Source organism: Lupinus angustifolius, chromosome LG18, assembly GCF_001865875.1.
Source record: "Lupinus angustifolius cultivar Tanjil chromosome LG18, LupAngTanjil_v1.0, whole genome shotgun sequence".
Lineage (NCBI taxonomy): Eukaryota > Viridiplantae > Streptophyta > Magnoliopsida > Fabales > Fabaceae > Lupinus > Lupinus angustifolius.
In genome coordinates, this window is record NC_032026.1 from 16082092 (window position 1) to 16100856 (window position 18765).

At 30.7% G+C, this 18765-nt stretch overlaps 3 protein-coding genes and 2 non-coding genes across 8 annotated transcripts; 4 read left to right on the top strand and 1 right to left on the bottom strand.

Annotated features, from left to right (window-relative positions):
- On the top strand, positions 250 to 323 carry TRNAV-AAC. The gene has a single exon. It is a non-coding gene; the product is annotated as a tRNA-Val (tRNA).
- LOC109332744 (transcription initiation factor IIE subunit beta-like) lies at positions 1709 to 7489 on the top strand. Of its 4 annotated transcripts, none has more exons than XM_019567757.1 (5): positions 1709 to 1769; positions 5361 to 5605; positions 5713 to 5844; positions 5965 to 6081; positions 6986 to 7489. In XM_019567757.1, the coding sequence occupies exons 2-5, from the start codon at positions 5363 to 5365 to the stop codon at positions 7328 to 7330; spliced, it is 837 nt and encodes a 278-aa protein (XP_019423302.1). In that variant the 5' UTR covers positions 1709 to 1769; positions 5361 to 5362; the 3' UTR covers positions 7331 to 7489. The 4 variants fall into 4 exon arrangements, with proteins under 4 accessions (XP_019423302.1, XP_019423301.1, XP_019423303.1 ...); XM_019567756.1 differs by lacking the exon at positions 1709 to 1769 and adding an exon at positions 5020 to 5134; XM_019567758.1 differs by lacking the exon at positions 1709 to 1769 and adding an exon at positions 5070 to 5154.
- On the top strand, positions 1852 to 2583 carry LOC109332751 (serine/threonine-protein kinase EDR1-like). Its single transcript, XM_019567766.1, has 3 exons — positions 1852 to 1936; positions 2189 to 2283; positions 2391 to 2583. Exons 1-3 carry the CDS (start codon positions 1895 to 1897, stop codon positions 2482 to 2484), a joined length of 231 nt encoding a protein of 76 aa, XP_019423311.1. The 5' UTR covers positions 1852 to 1894; the 3' UTR covers positions 2485 to 2583.
- On the top strand, positions 3615 to 3688 carry TRNAV-AAC. The gene has a single exon. It is a non-coding gene; the product is annotated as a tRNA-Val (tRNA).
- Positions 11427 to 12420, bottom strand: LOC109332748 (protein LURP-one-related 4-like). Its single transcript, XM_019567762.1, has 3 exons — positions 12178 to 12420; positions 11849 to 12055; positions 11427 to 11594 (listed from the first exon to the last, which is right to left on the bottom strand). Exons 1-3 carry the CDS (start codon positions 12403 to 12405, stop codon positions 11460 to 11462), a joined length of 570 nt encoding a protein of 189 aa, XP_019423307.1. The 5' UTR covers positions 12406 to 12420; the 3' UTR covers positions 11427 to 11459.

Below are 18765 nucleotides of genomic sequence, written 5' to 3' on the forward strand. Positions count from 1 at the left end.
TTTTTGTTTAGAAGTTGAAACTGACAATGGACTATGTCATGTAATACTTAAATGAAACTATTGTCCATGATGTTTTACTATTACTTGTATTGTTTGGTTACATCTAATCTGAATTTAAATCACAATGATTGGGTGCAAGATAATTAAAATTGACTAGCTTTTTCAATAGACAAAGTTTATCTCGATAGTGCAAAGGCTGAGACATAAACCGTGAATTATTAATATTAAAATGAGAAAACAAAGCAAATTGGTTTCGTGGTGTAGTTGGTTATCACGTCAGTCTAACACACTGAAGGTCTCCGGTTCGAACCCGGGCGAAGCCATTTCTATTGTTTTTATTTTGTACTTTGTTTGGCAGTGGAGAAAGAAAGAGGAAATAAGGAAAAGAAAATGTCCAATGGAAACAACACATTCCATAATATCAAAACTAAAATATTAATCCATAAATTGTAACATAAATAATAAATAGCTATATAAAACGATGAGAGAAGTTCTTAACATTTTATCAATAGTTTAGGGGGCACTCAAGGCAAATGCATGTAATTTTTATTTTGTGGATAGAGAGATATAGGCTAATTTTATTGTTCATTATTTTATCTCATCATAATATTTATTTTCTTCTATCCTATTTCTTCCTCTCCTTATTTTCTTTTCTTCAAACAAAGAATGTACAAAAAAAAACTTCTAAATTTGATGTCTTCTTATATTTAAACCTTGTTTTTTAACACCTTAGCCATAATATGTAATCCTTCAAAGTTCATGAATATAATAAGTGTGAAATCTCATTATTTTATCCCCTTTAAATAGTTTTTATGTCTCAAACTCATAACATTGGAGACTTATAGTCATTGATTCTATTAAGTCTTTACCACTAAGCCACAGTAGCTTGAATTAATGGTTATAACTCCACAAGTTAGGGGTTGAGTCATGTAGTCTACGAAAGTATTTAAGCTTAAGGATGACACATTTAATAAATTCATGGGCGAGAAGGGTCGCATATCAAAGCTAAGATGTTACACACTACATCATATATTATTTATATTTAAAATTCAATAATAATTAAATATAAAATGTAATGATGAAGTTATTATATACAATATAGTGCGAATGATAATATAAAAAAATAGAGTATAGTGTGTATTATGGGTGATCATTGGGTGAGTTGGATCTAATAAAACTTATTTATTATTTGGTCTTAAATATTTGTGAAGTCGTTTTTTGAACTCACACCCTTCTAGAGCCTAAACTAACTTAATCCCAATTGTCGACCAGGTCCACCTTTAAGCTTAAACCCGACCCTAGACTCTAATAAATATAATGCATACCCTTTGAATAAAGTCTTCTAAATATTACTTACTATTATGTATATGTAATTTAACATATAAAACAATATTTGTAAATACATTGTTAATCATGTATATGTGATAAAAGAATTAGAAAACTAATGATATTTGCCTTGAGATGACTTAGGTCATGTTTATCTCATATCCGATCCTAAATATTGACCAATCTTATTTTAAACTTGAACCAAATCTAAACTCATTGAAATCCAACCATATTCGGTTTCAATTATAATCAGACGAAATCGGGTAAGTAGTTAAGGTCGGGTAATGCTAACCAAGACTACATTTTGTTCTCCTTATAAAATGGGAAGGATATTTCATGGGTTGGGTGGCCCATGTGATTTGAAGGGGCAAATAATAGCCTCCTTGCAAAGTAACCTTGGTGCTTCTTCATTCCTTCATTGTTTCACGGAAATTTCTTCCACGGTTATTCTCTCTCTCCCTCTCTCTCTCTCTCTCTCTATATATATATATATATACTGATGTAATGACTTCTCTATTTTAAAAACAGGTCTGATGTGTTCAGTTTTGGTGTCATCCTCTGGGAACTAATGACTCAATCTATTCCATGGAAAACTTTGAATTTCCTACAGGTTTTTCTCTTTCACACATGCACTTTCACATACATTGCCTTACTTACCAGCGATTCGAACGTAATTATGGTAGCAGGAATCGAGATTAACGATATAGTAAAGTGGTTTAAGTATATGTACATTTTTGGTTAAAAATGATTGAAACTTGGGTTAATCAAAGTGGTGTGAGATAATGCATGCAGAAGTATATGTAAATAGAGTTATTCAAGTTAAGTACAAAGACAACCAATGTAGTGTATTTGATTTGAAAAGGTTGTTGGAGTGGTTGGCTTTATGGATAGAAGGTTGGACATGCCTGAAGGGCTTGATCCTGATGCAGCATCAATCATCCAAGAATGTTGGAGAAGGTACTTATATCTATATATAGTTATATACTCTCTACTTCAGTTTTATTTTGGTAGAGGTTGATGCATTCTAATTTACTAAAAACTTTGCTTGTGTCAAATGTGAACAGTGATTCAGATAAACGCCCATCATTTCAAGAGCTAATACAGAGAATGATGTTCCTTCTCAACAAAGTAACAGCAGGATCAATTAGGAGAATTTGAGAATCTTGAGGTTGTAGTGTTTTAGTAATGTTTAAGCTTTAGGAATGATTGATTTTTTAGTCAAAATTTGTGTAATGAGTAGAGAAACTTTTATATTAATATTAAAGTAATATACTAATATGTCATTTACCTTAAATTTTTCCTCATTGTCTCATTTTATCACATTAGTATTTTTGATATTTTTTTAGTCACTTCTCTTTCAAGTTGTGCCTTGTCGATTTGCATGTCATGTGTCTATTTTCAATTGTGTGAATTTGATAAAGATGGACCACTGAAATTAGACAAAAAATGAGGAATCAAAATGAGAAAAAAAAATAAGTTAAGAGGTAAAAATACATTTTTGCCTAATATAAAATGGTAAACAATACTAGTTTACATAATCATATTGTCTTCTACATTGGTGCAGCTAATTATTATTGTTCAATGAGACCATTATTTCCATATCTAGCATAGGCAAGAAAAGGTCATGAAACTTGCATATAAAATATATTATTTTTAGAAATATTAGTGCTCCAAAACAAAGTCCTAGTATGCATCAACGAGTGTTGGTTCAACCAGTACATGCTTGATTTCTCTTAAACAAGATATCAGGTTTAAGTCTTGTAGATGAAAAAAATCTCCGTTGGGAGAGTTAACTCCACATACTTGTAGATATTCACGGCTCAGACAAAAGATTGCCTCCGGTGCGAGGTATAATTCATCAAGGCACTCTCTTCATTGATTTGGCAAATGAAGATTGACCTTAGAGGATTTCTGCATTGCATGCAAGCTTCACTAGCAAACATTATATATATATATACATTGGAGAAACTTCATAATCACATTTAATTCAACACTACTAGTTGTTGCTTTTTACCCGAATCACCTTTGTTAGCATCCACTTTTTGTTTAGAAGTTGAAACTGACAATGGACTATGTCATGTAATACTTAAATGAAACTATTGTCCATGATGTTTTACTATTACTTGTATTGTTTGGTTACATCTAATCTGAATTTAAATCACAATGATTGGGTGCAAGATAATTAAAATTGACTAGCTTTTTCAATAGACAAAGTTTATCTCGATAGTGCAAAGGCTGAGACATAAACCGTGAATTATTAATATTAAAATGAGAAAACAAAGCAAATTGGTTTCGTGGTGTAGTTGGTTATCACGTCAGTCTAACACACTGAAGGTCTCCGGTTCGAACCCGGGCGAAGCCATTTCTATTGTTTTTATTTTGTACTTTGTTTGGCAGTGGAGAAAGAAAGAGGAAATAAGGAAAAGAAAATGTCCAATGGAAACAACACATTCCATAATATCAAAACTAAAATATTAATCCATAAATTGTAACATAAATAATAAATAGCTATATAAAACGATGAGAGAAGTTCTTAACATTTTATCAATAGTTTAGGGGGCACTCAAGGCAAATGCATGTAATTTTTATTTTGTGGATAGAGAGATATAGGCTAATTTTATTGTTCATTATTTTATCTCATCATAATATTTATTTTCTTCTATCCTATTTCTTCCTCTCCTTATTTTCTTTTCTTCAAACAAAGAATGTACAAAAAAAAACTTCTAAATTTGATGTCTTCTTATATTTAAACCTTGTTTTTTAACACCTTAGCCATAATATGTAATCCTTCAAAGTTCATGAATATAATAAGTGTGAAATCTCATTATTTTATCCCCTTTAAATAGTTTTTATGTCTCAAACTCATAACATTGGAGACTTATAGTCATTGATTCTATTAAGTCTTTACCACTAAGCCACAGTAGCTTGAATTAATGGTTATAACTCCACAAGTTAGGGGTTGAGTCATGTAGTCTACGAAAGTATTTAAGCTTAAGGATGACACATTTAATAAATTCATGGGCGAGAAGGGTCGCATATCAAAGCTAAGATGTTACACACTACATCATATATTATTTATATTTAAAATTCAATAATAATTAAATATAAAATGTAATGATGAAGTTATTATATACAATATAGTGCGAATGATAATATAAAAAAATAGAGTATAGTGTGTATTATGGGTGATCATTGGGTGAGTTGGATCTAATAAAACTTATTTATTATTTGGTCTTAAATATTTGTGAAGTCGTTTTTTGAACTCACACCCTTCTAGAGCCTAAACTAACTTAATCCCAATTGTCGACCAGGTCCACCTTTAAGCTTAAACCCGACCCTAGACTCTAATAAATATAATGCATACCCTTTGAATAAAGTCTTCTAAATATTACTTACTATTATGTATATGTAATTTAACATATAAAACAATATTTGTAAATACATTGTTAATCATGTATATGTGATAAAAGAATTAGAAAACTAATGATATTTGCCTTGAGATGACTTAGGTCATGTTTATCTCATATCCGATCCTAAATATTGACCAATCTTATTTTAAACTTGAACCAAATCTAAACTCATTGAAATCCAACCATATTCGGTTTCAATTATAATCAGACGAAATCGGGTAAGTAGTTAAGGTCGGGTAATGCTAACCAAGACTACATTTTGTTCTCCTTATAAAATGGGAAGGATATTTCATGGGTTGGGTGGCCCATGTGATTTGAAGGGGCAAATAATAGCCTCCTTGCAAAGTAACCTTGGTGCTTCTTCATTCCTTCATTGTTTCACGGAAATTTCTTCCACGGTTATTCTCTCTCTCCCTCTCTCTCTCTCTCTCTCTATATATATATATATTTCGATATACATGTTCCTGCGATCGATCCTGTTATCATCGCTCCAACTTGAAATACACGAAATTGAATTTTCAATTAACTAATTGATTTCCAATTTTGATTCTGAAATTTCTGAAATAATAAAATAAAATAGTGTTGTGTTAGGTGATTGATTGATATTTTGGTGTTTGAGATCAGATATGGCGTTGCAAGAAAAGCTAGATAGATTCAAAAAGCAGCAAGAGAAGTGTCAATCGACGCTTGTTTCTACGAAAGCTGCTCAAACCCTAAAATCACCATCTTCATCATCTACCAATGGAAGAGTTACTCCAATTCCTTCTGTCAAATTCTCAAACGATACTGAGAGGCTTCAACATATTAACTCTATTCGCAAAGCCCCCGTTGGTGCTCAGATGAAGCGTGTTATTGATCTCCTCTTTGAGGTTTGCAACTACCTATTGATCTCTTATTTTACCTTAGATCAATTTGTGTTTGTGATTATGATCGTGTTTGTGATTGCGGTTGTGATTGCGATTGTGTTCGCTTACAGACCCGTCAGGCTTTAACACCAGACCAGATTAATCAAGTATGCTATGTGGACATGAATGCTAATAGAAATGTTTTTGAAAGTATGAGGAAAAACCCTAAAATTAAATATGATGGGGAACGATTCTCTTACAAGGTAACTTTTTATTCACACATATCATCTTCCTGATAACTTGTTGTCTCAGTTTTGTATATTTTGATGATAACTTATTGTGTTATACCACTGTTTTGGATTATCCTTGCTTTTGGTCTGTAGTCGAAGCATGATGTTAGGGATAAAAAAGAGCTGCTTGTCCTGATACGAAAGTATCTAGAGGGCATTGCTGTTATTGACTTAAAGGATTCTTACCCAACTGTGATGGAGGACTTGCAGGTAAATGATATTTGTTAGTTTACTATATCAGATGAAAATGTTTTCATGTTCATTTTTCAGTAATGTTGTTGGAATCTTGATCATAAGATGATTCTCTGACTCTGATATTGTCTTGGGTTTATGGAGAAACTATTCTTATTTCACAAGTTTGATCCCCCCCCCTGTGCGTAATGAATTTTTAGGAGGAACATGAGTGCCAAAATCACTAATCGCTATTCCTGTGAAAGAAGCTCAAATGTTATAGGCAATACCAAAGATGAATATATGAATCAAATGTTGCAGGGACAAAAAATAGTTGTAAAACTAATTAAGTAATGTGGAAATGCAAAACTCGTTTTATCCCAACCTTTGGTCAGTATGACTAGTAATGTGGAAATGGAAACCTTGTTTTTAATAAATTATTTACAACATCTTGCTGTTTAGGGAGGCAGCCTCAACGTGGTTACACCTTTGCTATTACTTTCTTATATGTGGATTTAGAGTCCTGTGATAACTGGGGTAAAAAGATGGCTTTTGAATGTCATTACTGAAGTAGTTCAGTTTTGTATGAATCATTTAGCAACCTGGAGGGGAGTTCCAGTTTTTTAAAACAGCCATTGACACTCTTCTTTTTAGTCTCTGCTGTCCCCTTCACTTGCCTACTTTTGTTTCTTTTTTTTCATTTTTTCAAAGTTTATCCTCATCTTTTCTCTGCTTCTTATTTTCTAAGAATTTTATGTCATACTGATAAATTAATATTAGTGTAAGCTATTTTAGTATGTTTTTTCTTGAATTATGTAAAGAGCAATAGAACATTAGAACTATTCGATAAATTTGATTTACATCTGTTTGTAGAAGTCAAAATTTAGTTTCATAAATTGGTTTCAAATGAAATAAGGCCTTATAAAGCTATATCGATTTCTAGGCTTTAAAAGCTGCAGGGCAGATTTGGCTTCTGTCCAACTTTGATTCACAGGAAGACATTGCTTACCCCAATGACCCCCGAGTCCCTATTAAGGTGGATGATGACCTAAAACTGCTCTTTCGGGGGATTGAATTGCCTCGTGATATGCTTGATATAGAGAAGGATCTCCTAAAGAATGGAATGAAGCCTGCTACTAACACCGCAAAGAGGAGGAGCACAGCACAAATGGAAGGCATTCCTGCCTCCAAGTCCAAGCCTAAGAAGAAGAACAAAGAAATCAGCAAGAGGACCAAGCTGACTAACGTCCATCTTCCAGAGCTTTTTCAGAATTTAAAGGGCGACTGACTTGATGAACGCATAGCATGTGTTGGGTGATTTCACAGATCATATGTTGGTATAAATGGCTCGTGTTTAGAAAGTTTTTATTGTGTTACATACTCCTGCTTTTGGATGTATGCAATTAGTCCGAGGTAAACAATAATAGAGCGCGGAGAGCAGAGTGCAGATTCAGGCGAAAGGGCAATGGTGGTTGCTTCCCATCTTTATTGTGGGTTTTCTGATCTTAAGGTCATGGTGTTTAAAACTGATGTTGGATCGTTAATGAACATGGTCATTTAACAGAGTGAAAATATTGTGGTGGATATCATTGTTTTTTCCTACTCTTGATAACAAATATTCTTGTTTTACGTTTTATGCATTATGGTTGTAGTTCATATTTTTATGACTCAGCCTCATGGGATGTTGTGATCTATTGCTACTTTCATATATCACATATCCAATATAATTCACAGGTTAATAGTTATACCCTGAAATTTGGCTCATTTTCAAGTTTAATGCACACTGCTTCTGCAACTACCATCCTTTCCTTCCAATATTGGAGCAAGCATTGTGCATTTTGACTCATTATTTATCCCTTTTGAAACATTAGGGATAGTTTGACTTTTTGTTTCCATCCATGTATTTTTTTATAAAACTTGTTACTGCAGTGCATGAGTTTCCTTTTGTTTTATATTTTCTTTTAAAAGAAAACATGTTTCTACACTATTGCATCTCAATTTTTGTTCTCGTAAATTGATTGTTTATTACGAATTTCCTTTTTTTAATTTACAAAAATCGTTCGTATGACTTATAAGCAATATTGAGTGGACATTCAAACGGTGGAAGCAATACTTCATCATTCATTACACAATATTTGAATCCATACATATAACTTGATGCATTCATAAATTGCCGTTCATGTCTCACTTCCTCAAATCTTAAATCACATTTAAAATTTTAAAAGTGATAATAAAGTAAAGGAAATCCTTTGTATGACACAAACGATAACAATTTTTTTTTTAAAAAAGGAAAATCGTTTATTCCATAAACGACCTACGAAAAAATTGGAAAAAAATCAATGAAGAATTCTTTTTAAAATATATAACGAACAAAAGAAAAAGGAAACTCGTGCCCTACAGAATCGAGTTATGTAAAAAAAAGGGTAATTTATTATCGGAAGTAAATGGAGGATGAAACCCATTATTTACAAAAAAAATTACACTATGATCATAATATTTTAAAAATATTTATCAATATCTGCAGGTTTGGTGCATGTAATTTTGTGTAATGCAAATATACTCATGCCCACTTAAATTTTACAGACTTTTGTGGGCATAAATTAAACAGGCATGGCGAGTATTTTTTCTATCTAGCCATATCTTCATAAATAAGCCTAAAGTACAATATACATAGCTGCAAAGACCATTTTACATTCTAAAATGTGCCCAATGCCATCAAGATAAAACTTCCAATATCCTCACATCATTCGAATCTGCACCAATGACAGGAGTCAAGTATGATATCTAATTGAATATATTTTCACTATCTTCATATATACTTTCATTCAATTATACTCATTTTCACTTGTACTATATTCTAAATGAGTTTAAAATTTATGCACTGACAGAGTGAAGTTTTTTACACTGTCAGTGCATCATCCACCATTGATTTGTATTAATTTATTTTGAGAGTCAATGATGGTTAACTAATCAATGGTAGATGATCTACTGACAATATAAAAAACATTTATACTGTCAATAAATATATATATATTAAATCATATTCTAACTATGATTATATAGAAGATATTATCCACACGGTCTAGTCGATAAAACCTGAATCGGAAACTTTATCCATTTGCCATTTGGTTCGGTTTTAATTAAATTGCTTAATTCTCAACATCCTTATGCTCTTATATGCAAGCACCTCAATTTATGTGATACACTAAAAAAATAACAATGCATTGCATACCCAAAAAAAATGAGAAGGCCTAAACACTTTGGTGAATAACCCTTTCTTAAGCAACTATTATAGCTACCAATTTAACCCAATGCACTATTTTTGGGTCCTTTTATTAGTAACCTTGTTTATAGTATAGTTCACCAAGGCTAGATAATGGATATGGAAATGGATGTGTTTATTCCTGAAGAGTTTATTATAAAGAGAAGAATAGAGAAAGAGGAAGCAGCAGATGCAGTAGCTTCTACTTCTACAAAGGTAACCCAAAGTGTTTCAGATTCAGATTGCAATAACAATAATAATAATAAGAATGAGAGGATTAATAGCACATGCAAAAATAATGAAGATAAATACAAGGACAAAGACAACAAAGGAAAGTCCCACATCGATCATAATTGTAGGTGATCATGTTTTTTCTACTTTCTCTGCTTAATTTGTTGCTATAATAAGGTCATTATTATTAATGAATCAACAAGAAACAACATAAATGATTAGTAGCATTTTGTTTATTTGTTTCTTTTTATATTAGATATGTTCTTTTTCTTATGTGTAAATCTCTCTTTGTAATGCACTTTTTCTATTGTCATTGTTTTTTTAGATGAATGGAACCAACATTAAGCAATGGTTTATTCTCAAATTATAACACTTAAAATTGTGGTTAGAGATCCTTCGGTGTTTAAAAACACAATGGAGTCTCTTGTGTAATTGAGATCTCTCATATTATGTTTTATCCAATGATAATAAAATAAAAACAATGATAATAATAAACTTTTAATTTTTTTAATTAATATAATATATTTTCTTTACTATCGGATAATATTAAATAGATGAGAAGAAATCTTTGTTAATCTCGTCTGATTGGTAGTTTGAATGTACTGCATGGGGTACAAGTACAACCTTGACTTCAGCACCTTTTGCTGTCTCACGTGTCCCCAATCAGAAAATCTTATTTAATTAAAAATAAAAATTATAATAACATGAGTTAATACTTGTACATTAATCTATAAAATTTGATTAACTTGATACATGTAGACATGATTTTTTTGGGATAGAGAACCTTTGTCCCACATGTGGAGTGTGCATACACAAATAACTATTTGTTCAGTTGAAGGTTTTTTTTTTGCGCTAGATATTCACCTTACAGATAAAGAATTAATCTTTTTTAGATGTGTGATTGCTCCTTCAGAAAATTTCACTTTCAATAAACGAATCCTTAATTTTTAGTATATATGAAAATTTAGTGTTGTCTTACACCACGAAACTAAGGTCTTGTTACTAGCCGAGGATTAATTTATGGAATTAGCTTTATACTGAGTTTCTTAATAATGGTAGAAGCTTTTTTTTGACTCTCAGCTGCAATTTATGAATCACAGCCAAATCAATTAGGGAACAAATCCCAGTATACTTATTATAGACATATATCATCTAGAAAATGTGTACAAATTGAAGATTCTACTTCAAATGTTGGACTAAAATTAAGTTGAAAGCATTCAGTTCCTTCTAATGGAGATCAATGAATTAAGGCAAGCCTGCTTAAGGGTGAGGATCCTTTATACTAAAAGGAAGTACCTAAAAAACAAAGGAAATAATATGATTTCTTTATAGAAAAAAAAATCACATTTTTATCTTTAAATATACAAGTAAACGGAGATTATAGTTTTTGAAAGTTAAATCCTGGAAAGCTAAATTAGTTTAAGTAACTTCTTATAAGTTATATTTCCTTCCAATAATTTGTTTCACTTTTATCCTTTACTTTTAAATAAATACGAATTTTACACTATGATATTACATGATTTTTTAGTTATTTAACAAATTCTATTTAGTTTTATAGTTTTGTCAAACAAACTAACAAATTTAGTTAACTTTACATATATCATGTATGTACAAGTTATAATCTCATTACTATAAAATAGTTTTATCACACAAAATTTATATAGATAGTATCTCATAATTCCAAATTAGAGTCTTGTTATTTATACATCAAAACAAAAATAATATTTGACAGTTTATTTTTATATCCTCTATAAATACACTCACTTGAGAAATAAAAAGCAAAGAGACATTGGTTGATATCTCTATTTTAATTTAAACATTTTCCTTAAGAATAATAACAGGTGCACGGATATACTTTTGTCTCAAACATTTTTCCAAAATATATAAACAGTAAAAGATAATCTGATCCTATTTTGTTTATTATTTACATTCTACCGCAGATTAATCCAAAGACCGTGACAAAAGCCATTATAAGAGAATGATCAACATCTGCTTCCACTTCCAACGTTAGAACATCATTGCCTAGTACAATCCCTGTGGACGAGTGCTTTTGCTTCCCCTGCATATTTCCAGTTTTATGTGTTTATTGTGATATATTATCAAAAAACAATATTAATAATACGAAGGGTTTGTCGTAGGATATTCATTCATGGGTTACAACATTTTTCGATAAGGTAAATGAAAGAAGGATAGAAGTGGGATTGACATCATATCTTGACTTAAAATCGTAAGATATTAGGTTTATGAATCTATCCACTTATATGCTCTTTAATTCATCAATTTTGCTCCCATCTTAAAAACATAAATTATTACCTTGGCAACTACGTCTCCATCTATATTGATTATCCTAAATGCTGTTTTGCCACCAATTCTCTCCATGCAGTACTTTTGGGTCCCCACCATAATCTGCCACGTTAATTTTCCCATCATCATCATTTTATAACATCTTTTAACTTGAAACCACGCTTTCTCATGGCTTTTACACTTGTATACATCCCAACCTCCAAACCCTAGTAATCTCTGCAAAATGATAAATAGTTGTAAAGATTAGCAGTGTTATTATTTTCCGGTTGAACCGATCGATACGATTTTCATAACTATGATTAATATTGCAAATATATATATAGTAGCCTAGTACATACCTTGTGTATGGTGCAGAGAACTCTTCCTTGAAGATCCATAAGGTTAACTTGTGTTGTACCCTTTTTGTCATAGTTATCAACACGATAAACGATGTCACCATTAGAGTCATAGATAGTGCAACCATTAGAGTGGAAGATAAGTGATTTCATCCATATTGTATATGTTTCTCGTTCATAAGCCATACAATTAGAATATGAAGTGTGTTTGTGTGGATAAACCTTGGTCATTGTTTCGAACGAGAGAAGAATTAATGAAGGAATTGGGCATGGTAGCTTATTTATATTATATATGTTCAACAATTTGCCACTTTTTACTCTACAAATCAAAGCACTTTTTCAACATATTTTAATTCTATGTAAACACTCGCAATTAGTTGTTGACTGAAAACCATGTCACTGCCTCCTTATAATATGTAGGTAATGTTATATTTTTCTACTAAAAAGTAACATATGTCATTTGTAAACCAATCATTAATAAATAAAGTATCATCTTATGACATATGTCACTTTTTTGTGGATAGGAGAATTAGTAGGAGAATATATCATTTTTCTTTTACTATTTTTATGGGTTGATAAGTAATTAATGAATCAGTTTTCATCCTTATCAGTGGTTGCTTTAGAATCTCCAAACTTCATTGCGTCCTTGATCTTAAGATTTTTTCCTTAATATTATAAATTTGTATTCTTTTTTAAATTTTGTATATTAATTTATATCAATTATTATTTATCCATTTTGATTTTAAAGTGTATTCACATCCACATAGAAAGGCCTAGAAATCAATGATATAATCTATTAATGAAGCTGAATCATGTACTCGACCCTACCTTTCCATTATAAATTTATCTTTTCACCATTTTATTTTATAAAAAAAAGTACATTAAAAACATGGGAGAATATGAAGTGACATAGGGACATGGGAAAAGCAAATAAGAATGTGTCTAGACAATGAACAATGATGACTAGATTCATTGGACTTTCATCAAACGCTCATTCTGGATGCCTTAACCATGATTCACACCTTGAGAAAATCTTCAACATAAGAATAATATATGGGTTACTATTATATAAATATGGATTATCTTGATTAAATTTTCAGAGTTAAAAAGAATAATTTATGGTTTACTAAGCAATTTTAACTCAAACATAAAGCATGTAAGCTGGGGTACACGTACAAATGTATTAACTTAAGTTTGTTAAATTTAATAAAGATTAATTAGTATTGGCATGTTAAGAGGTAGAGGGAATGAGTGAGACTCCTCTCCGTTAATGAAAATAAAAGTGTTGTTACTGCTATATAAAAATAAAGAAAAATAATACACATTGACATTTATATTCTTTTTATTTAAAATGATATTACACTTTTACTTTTAAAATACAAAAAAAGTCATTTGTCTCTCCATTATTTGAGAGGAGTCTCACTCATAGGGAATCGTCATTCCCATTAAAACACGTTTTTAGCATTAGATTATGCAGGTAGACAAAGCTCTAACGAGTTTATCAGGTAGTTAAGACTGCTTGATTATTTATTTAGATGAGTTAATTACTTTCTAGACTTTATATTAAATATCATTACCTAAGAAAGAAAAAGCTCAATTTGATATTCCTTTGGTGGTAGCTGAATATACACGTTGAAAGACATAGATAGGTTTATTAAAACTATAAAAAAATGTTGTTTTGATTTATTTAACAAAAGTGTTGTTGATGTCATTGCATCGAAGACAAGTCCATGCACATTGCATTAACATATTGGTGGCTTTTGATGACATGCACACACGTGATATATTCTTATTTATTATGTACACTTATCTTTTACAGTATAATTAATCATATCATGTCTCTTTTTGTTTTTTTGGATGAGGTGTATTTTCCGTTATCATAATCAAGGTTGTGATATTTAATTTGAAAAATGATGTGGCATGAATTCTAGATCATGGTTCGATTGATTCAATCGGGTAAATTTGTGATTAAAAACTATGACTCAATCGATTGTTTTTCCTTCTGGATCAAGTAGCTCAAAACCGTAACTACAACAATCAAGAACTAACCAAGCTTGGGTGATTCAGAAACTGCTGGAGGGAGTAAGCAGGACCAAATCATATCCATTCACGCTGTACGACCGACAATGATAGGACTCGAATAGAATTGGGTCTCATTTAATCTAGGGTTAGGTTCAAAAAAATGTCTCAATTAACATTTAGGGTTGGATAAAGACAAATCTAAATTTGTCCCAACTCGGCCTATGCTAACACAGATAAATGCTTCATATTTAAGAAACAATGGGAATTAATGTCATTATATCATAAATATTATTTATTTATGGCTCAAATAAAGTTGTCTCAAATTAAAAATACATGTTGTTACTTCAACAAAAAAAAACTAGAGACATATGTATATATAGGACGGAAGACACATCAAGTGGCACTAATTAAGAACATAGATTTCAGTTTTACACGACGATCATTAACTTGTGTACAATGTATATGGCACATAGAGTTAAGGAACAAAGTGAACCATCTCATATCATGATATACATAAATTAATAGACATACAAAAGACGAGTTCTACAGATAAACTAATGAGTTATGTGGATAAAATGAAAATAAGATAAAGTGGCCGAATCATATGAAGAACAAATGAGTGTAGATAGAATGTGTTATATAATTAATTGTGTTCTGAAAAAAGTTAACATATAGTATAATACTAGGGCTGCTGTTACATTAATCGACCCGCAGCCGTTTGTATTTTGTACCATTGGGTTTGCAGATTGTTACGGCCCAATAATACAATTACTCATTATGGTGGACCTTGGTTTGTGCTTCAATTTATATATTTGTTGGACTTCTTCGTATTCTTGTTTTGAAATTAGATCTAAACTTTAACCTTGAACACCAAATTCAAAACTCGAACTCGAATTATGTGTGATTGAAAATAATAATATCATTTTTAAATCTGTTGGGTTTCGAGTAACCTGAACCCGATTAGAACTTGCTCGAAATATATATATATATATATATATATATATATATATATATATATATATATATATATATATATATATATATATATATATATATTTCGAGCAAGTTCTAATCGGGTTCAGGTTACTCGAAACCCAACAGATTTAAAAATGATATTATTATTTTCAATCACACATAATTCGAGTTCGAGTTTTGAATTTGGTGTTCAAGGTTAAAGTTTAGATCTAATTTCAAAACAAGAATACGAAGAAGTCCAACAAATATATAAATTGAAGCACAAACCAAGGTCCACCATAATGAGTAATTGTATTATTGGGCCGTAACAATCTGCAAACCCAATGGTACAAAATACAAACGGCTGCGGGTCGATTAATGTAACAGCAGCCCTAGTATTATACTATATGTTAACTTTTTTCAGAACACAATTAATTATATAACACATTCTATCTACACTCATTTGTTCTTCATATGATTCGGCCACTTTATCTTATTTTCATTTTATCCACATAACTCATTAGTTTATCTGTAGAACTCGTCTTTTGTATGTCTATTAATTTATGTATATCATGATATGAGATGGTTCACTTTGTTCCTTAACTCTATGTGCCATATACATTGTACACAAGTTAATGATCGTCGTGTAAAACTGAAATCTATGTTCTTAATTAGTGCCACTTGATGTGTCTTCCGTCCTATATATACATATGTCTCTAGTTTTTTTTTGTTGAAGTAACAACATGTATTTTTAATTTGAGACAACTTTATTTGAGCCATAAATAAATAATATTTATGATATAATGACATTAATTCCCATTGTTTCTTAAATATGAAGCATTTATCTGTGTTAGCATAGGCCGAGTTGGGACAAATTTAGATTTGTCTTTATCCAACCCTAAATGTTAATTGAGACATTTTTTTGAACCTAACCCTAGATTAAATGAGACCCAATTCTATTCGAGTCCTATCATTGTCGGTCGTACAGCGTGAATGGATATGATTTGGTCCTGCTTACTCCCTCCAGCAGTTTCTGAATCACCCAAGCTTGGTTAGTTCTTGATTGTTGTAGTTACGGTTTTGAGCTACTTGATCCAGAAGGAAAAACAATCGATTGAGTCATAGTTTTTAATCACAAATTTACCCGATTGAATCAATCGAACCATGATCTAGAATTCATGCCACATCATTTTTCAAATTAAATATCACAACCTTGATTATGATAACGGAAAATACACCTCATCCAAAAAAACAAAAAGAGACATGATATGATTAATTATACTGTAAAAGATAAGTGTACATAATAAATAAGAATATATCACGTGTGTGCATGTCATCAAAAGCCACCAATATGTTAATGCAATGTGCATGGACTTGTCTTCGATGCAATGACATCAACAACACTTTTGTTAAATAAATCAAAACAACATTTTTTTATAGTTTTAATAAACCTATCTATGTCTTTCAACGTGTATATTCAGCTACCACCAAAGGAATATCAAATTGAGCTTTTTCTTTCTTAGGTAATGATATTTAATATAAAGTCTAGAAAGTAATTAACTCATCTAAATAAATAATCAAGCAGTCTTAACTACCTGATAAACTCGTTAGAGCTTTGTCTACCTGCATAATCTAATGCTAAAAACGTGTTTTAATGGGAATGACGATTCCCTATGAGTGAGACTCCTCTCAAATAATGGAGAGACAAATGACTTTTTTTGTATTTTAAAAGTAAAAGTGTAATATCATTTTAAATAAAAAGAATATAAATGTCAATGTGTATTATTTTTCTTTATTTTTATATAGCAGTAACAACACTTTTACTACCATACCAAATTCGAATACGAAAGTCAAACTCGGGTAAAACCCAAACTTGAACTCAAACATATAGGGTTTTCCTCGTTAAATTTGGCTTGGGTTCGGATGGGTATCCATGAGTTCGATTTTAATTGTCATCCCTATATATAAAAAAATCATAACATATATTTTATTTAATTATTTTCTATAAAAAAATTAAATTAAAAAAATAGGATACATAAATAAGTTTAATGGTTGGAGGATATAACTTACGTTATGATATAAAAAGATATTTTATTATTCTGATTTTGATCCTATATATGTAGTTTATTTGCAGGTCAATCTCTATTTGACGTGTACAGTAAATACCTTATGAGTTATTAAATTATGATGTGATAAGGAAAATCATGATATGATGTGACTGAAATTGTTGCATAAGATATATGTGCATTTGCATGCTCAAATTCATTAATTATGATTATTGGAAATGGATGATGGCATGAGTAGAACAAGTATTTGAGATGATATTTCTTGGGTGTAAAAATATGAGCTCAATTGAATTTATCTATATCGGCAATAATCTGAAGTTGTTTGAAGAATTCTAGAAGGCAATGGTACAATAATCACTTTCATTGATTGTAGAAATTGTCCAAGAATGATAAAGAAGTTAAGATGGAGAATTGTAACCACAAGCTACTAGATTTTGAACTACTTTTTCCCTAAAATGAATTGGAGTCCAAAAAGGATACTTTATAAATTAGTATTCATGTATTTTGTAAGCTCATGCTATTTTAGTTGTGTATCTTTATATTCAAGTTACAATTTCTAAGAGTTGTGCTTTTAGATTCATTAATTTACATGTATCATAAGATAAATAGAATGCCTATAAATTCTCATACACTAGTGCATTAGTAAACCAAGTGAAGAACAAATGAGAGAAAATCAAGAGCAAAATGTAAAAAATCTATCTAAGCTATATTTGAAGAGAGTTTTTAGTTTTCTCCATTCTATACACATTCTCTCCTTATTTCCTTCAAGGTCGCCTCATTCAAATAGTACCTCTTGCGAGATTCCTTAAGGGTTTATTTGGGGTTGGATTTTGGAGGGAAATGGAAGAGAAAACTTGAGAGTGATGAAATATACTTGTGAGATGACTCTCAAAACTTATTTTCCCTTTTTTTTTTCCTTCAAAATTCAACTCCTAAACAAACCCTAATAATCTCTCATGATCTCTATACATGAATGCAAAATTACAAATTATTGTCCTTATGGCTAGGCCCAGTTTCCCCACTTTTAACAAAAGCTATAATTATCCATTGATTAATCAAATCATCCTTGTATGGTCATATAAAAATCAAAATTGAGTTGCCATACAAGGGTTCACAGAATAGTTTTTAATTTCATCAAAATGACAACCACAATATATAAATCTTAATTAAGAAATTTTCTTATTTGAAAAGCAAACTGTGAAAATTTCCCCATTAAATGAAAGACTAGTGCACATTAACATTGATTAAATGATTTTTCTAAACAATGATATTATAAAATAGAGGTAAATAAATTAAACTTAAAAAATGTGTGTGGGATGATAAACCCCATTTTCCATGAATTATGATCATGACCTCATGCAAACTTTTAACTAATATTATCAACCTTTTCTAAAAAATTGAAAATAGTGTTTAGTGCAATTAATATTTAGCACAACATGGTACTTATAATCATAACTCACTTATTATTAAGAATGAAAATGACGTGTAGTGGGGCACTTGCCCCCACGTCTCAACGCATAGATCCGCCTCAGGTAACAACACCACATGG

Coding starts and splice junctions, on each gene's coding strand:
- LOC109332751 (XM_019567766.1), top strand. CDS start 1,895: ATGACTCAATCTATTCCATGGAAAACTTTGAATTTCCTACAG. Junction 1,937..2,188: donor AAACTTTGAATTTCCTACAG/GTTTTTCTCTTT, acceptor TGATTTGAAAAG/GTTGTTGGAGTGGTTGGCTT. Junction 2,284..2,390: donor ATCCAAGAATGTTGGAGAAG/GTACTTATATCT, acceptor AAATGTGAACAG/TGATTCAGATAAACGCCCAT.
- LOC109332744 (XM_019567757.1), top strand. CDS start 5,363: ATGGCGTTGCAAGAAAAGCTAGATAGATTCAAAAAGCAGCAAGAGAAG. Junction 5,606..5,712: donor TTATTGATCTCCTCTTTGAG/GTTTGCAACTAC, acceptor GTTCGCTTACAG/ACCCGTCAGGCTTTAACACC. Junction 6,082..6,985: donor CTGTGATGGAGGACTTGCAG/GTAAATGATATT, acceptor ATCGATTTCTAG/GCTTTAAAAGCTGCAGGGCA.
- LOC109332748 (XM_019567762.1), bottom strand. CDS start 12,405: ATGACCAAGGTTTATCCACACAAACACACTTCATATTCTAATTGTATG. Junction 12,056..12,177: donor TTCTCTGCACCATACACAAG/GTATGTACTAGG, acceptor ATCATTTTGCAG/AGATTACTAGGGTTTGGAGG. Junction 11,595..11,848: donor ATGGAGACGTAGTTGCCAAG/GTAATAATTTAT, acceptor GGAAATATGCAG/GGGAAGCAAAAGCACTCGTC.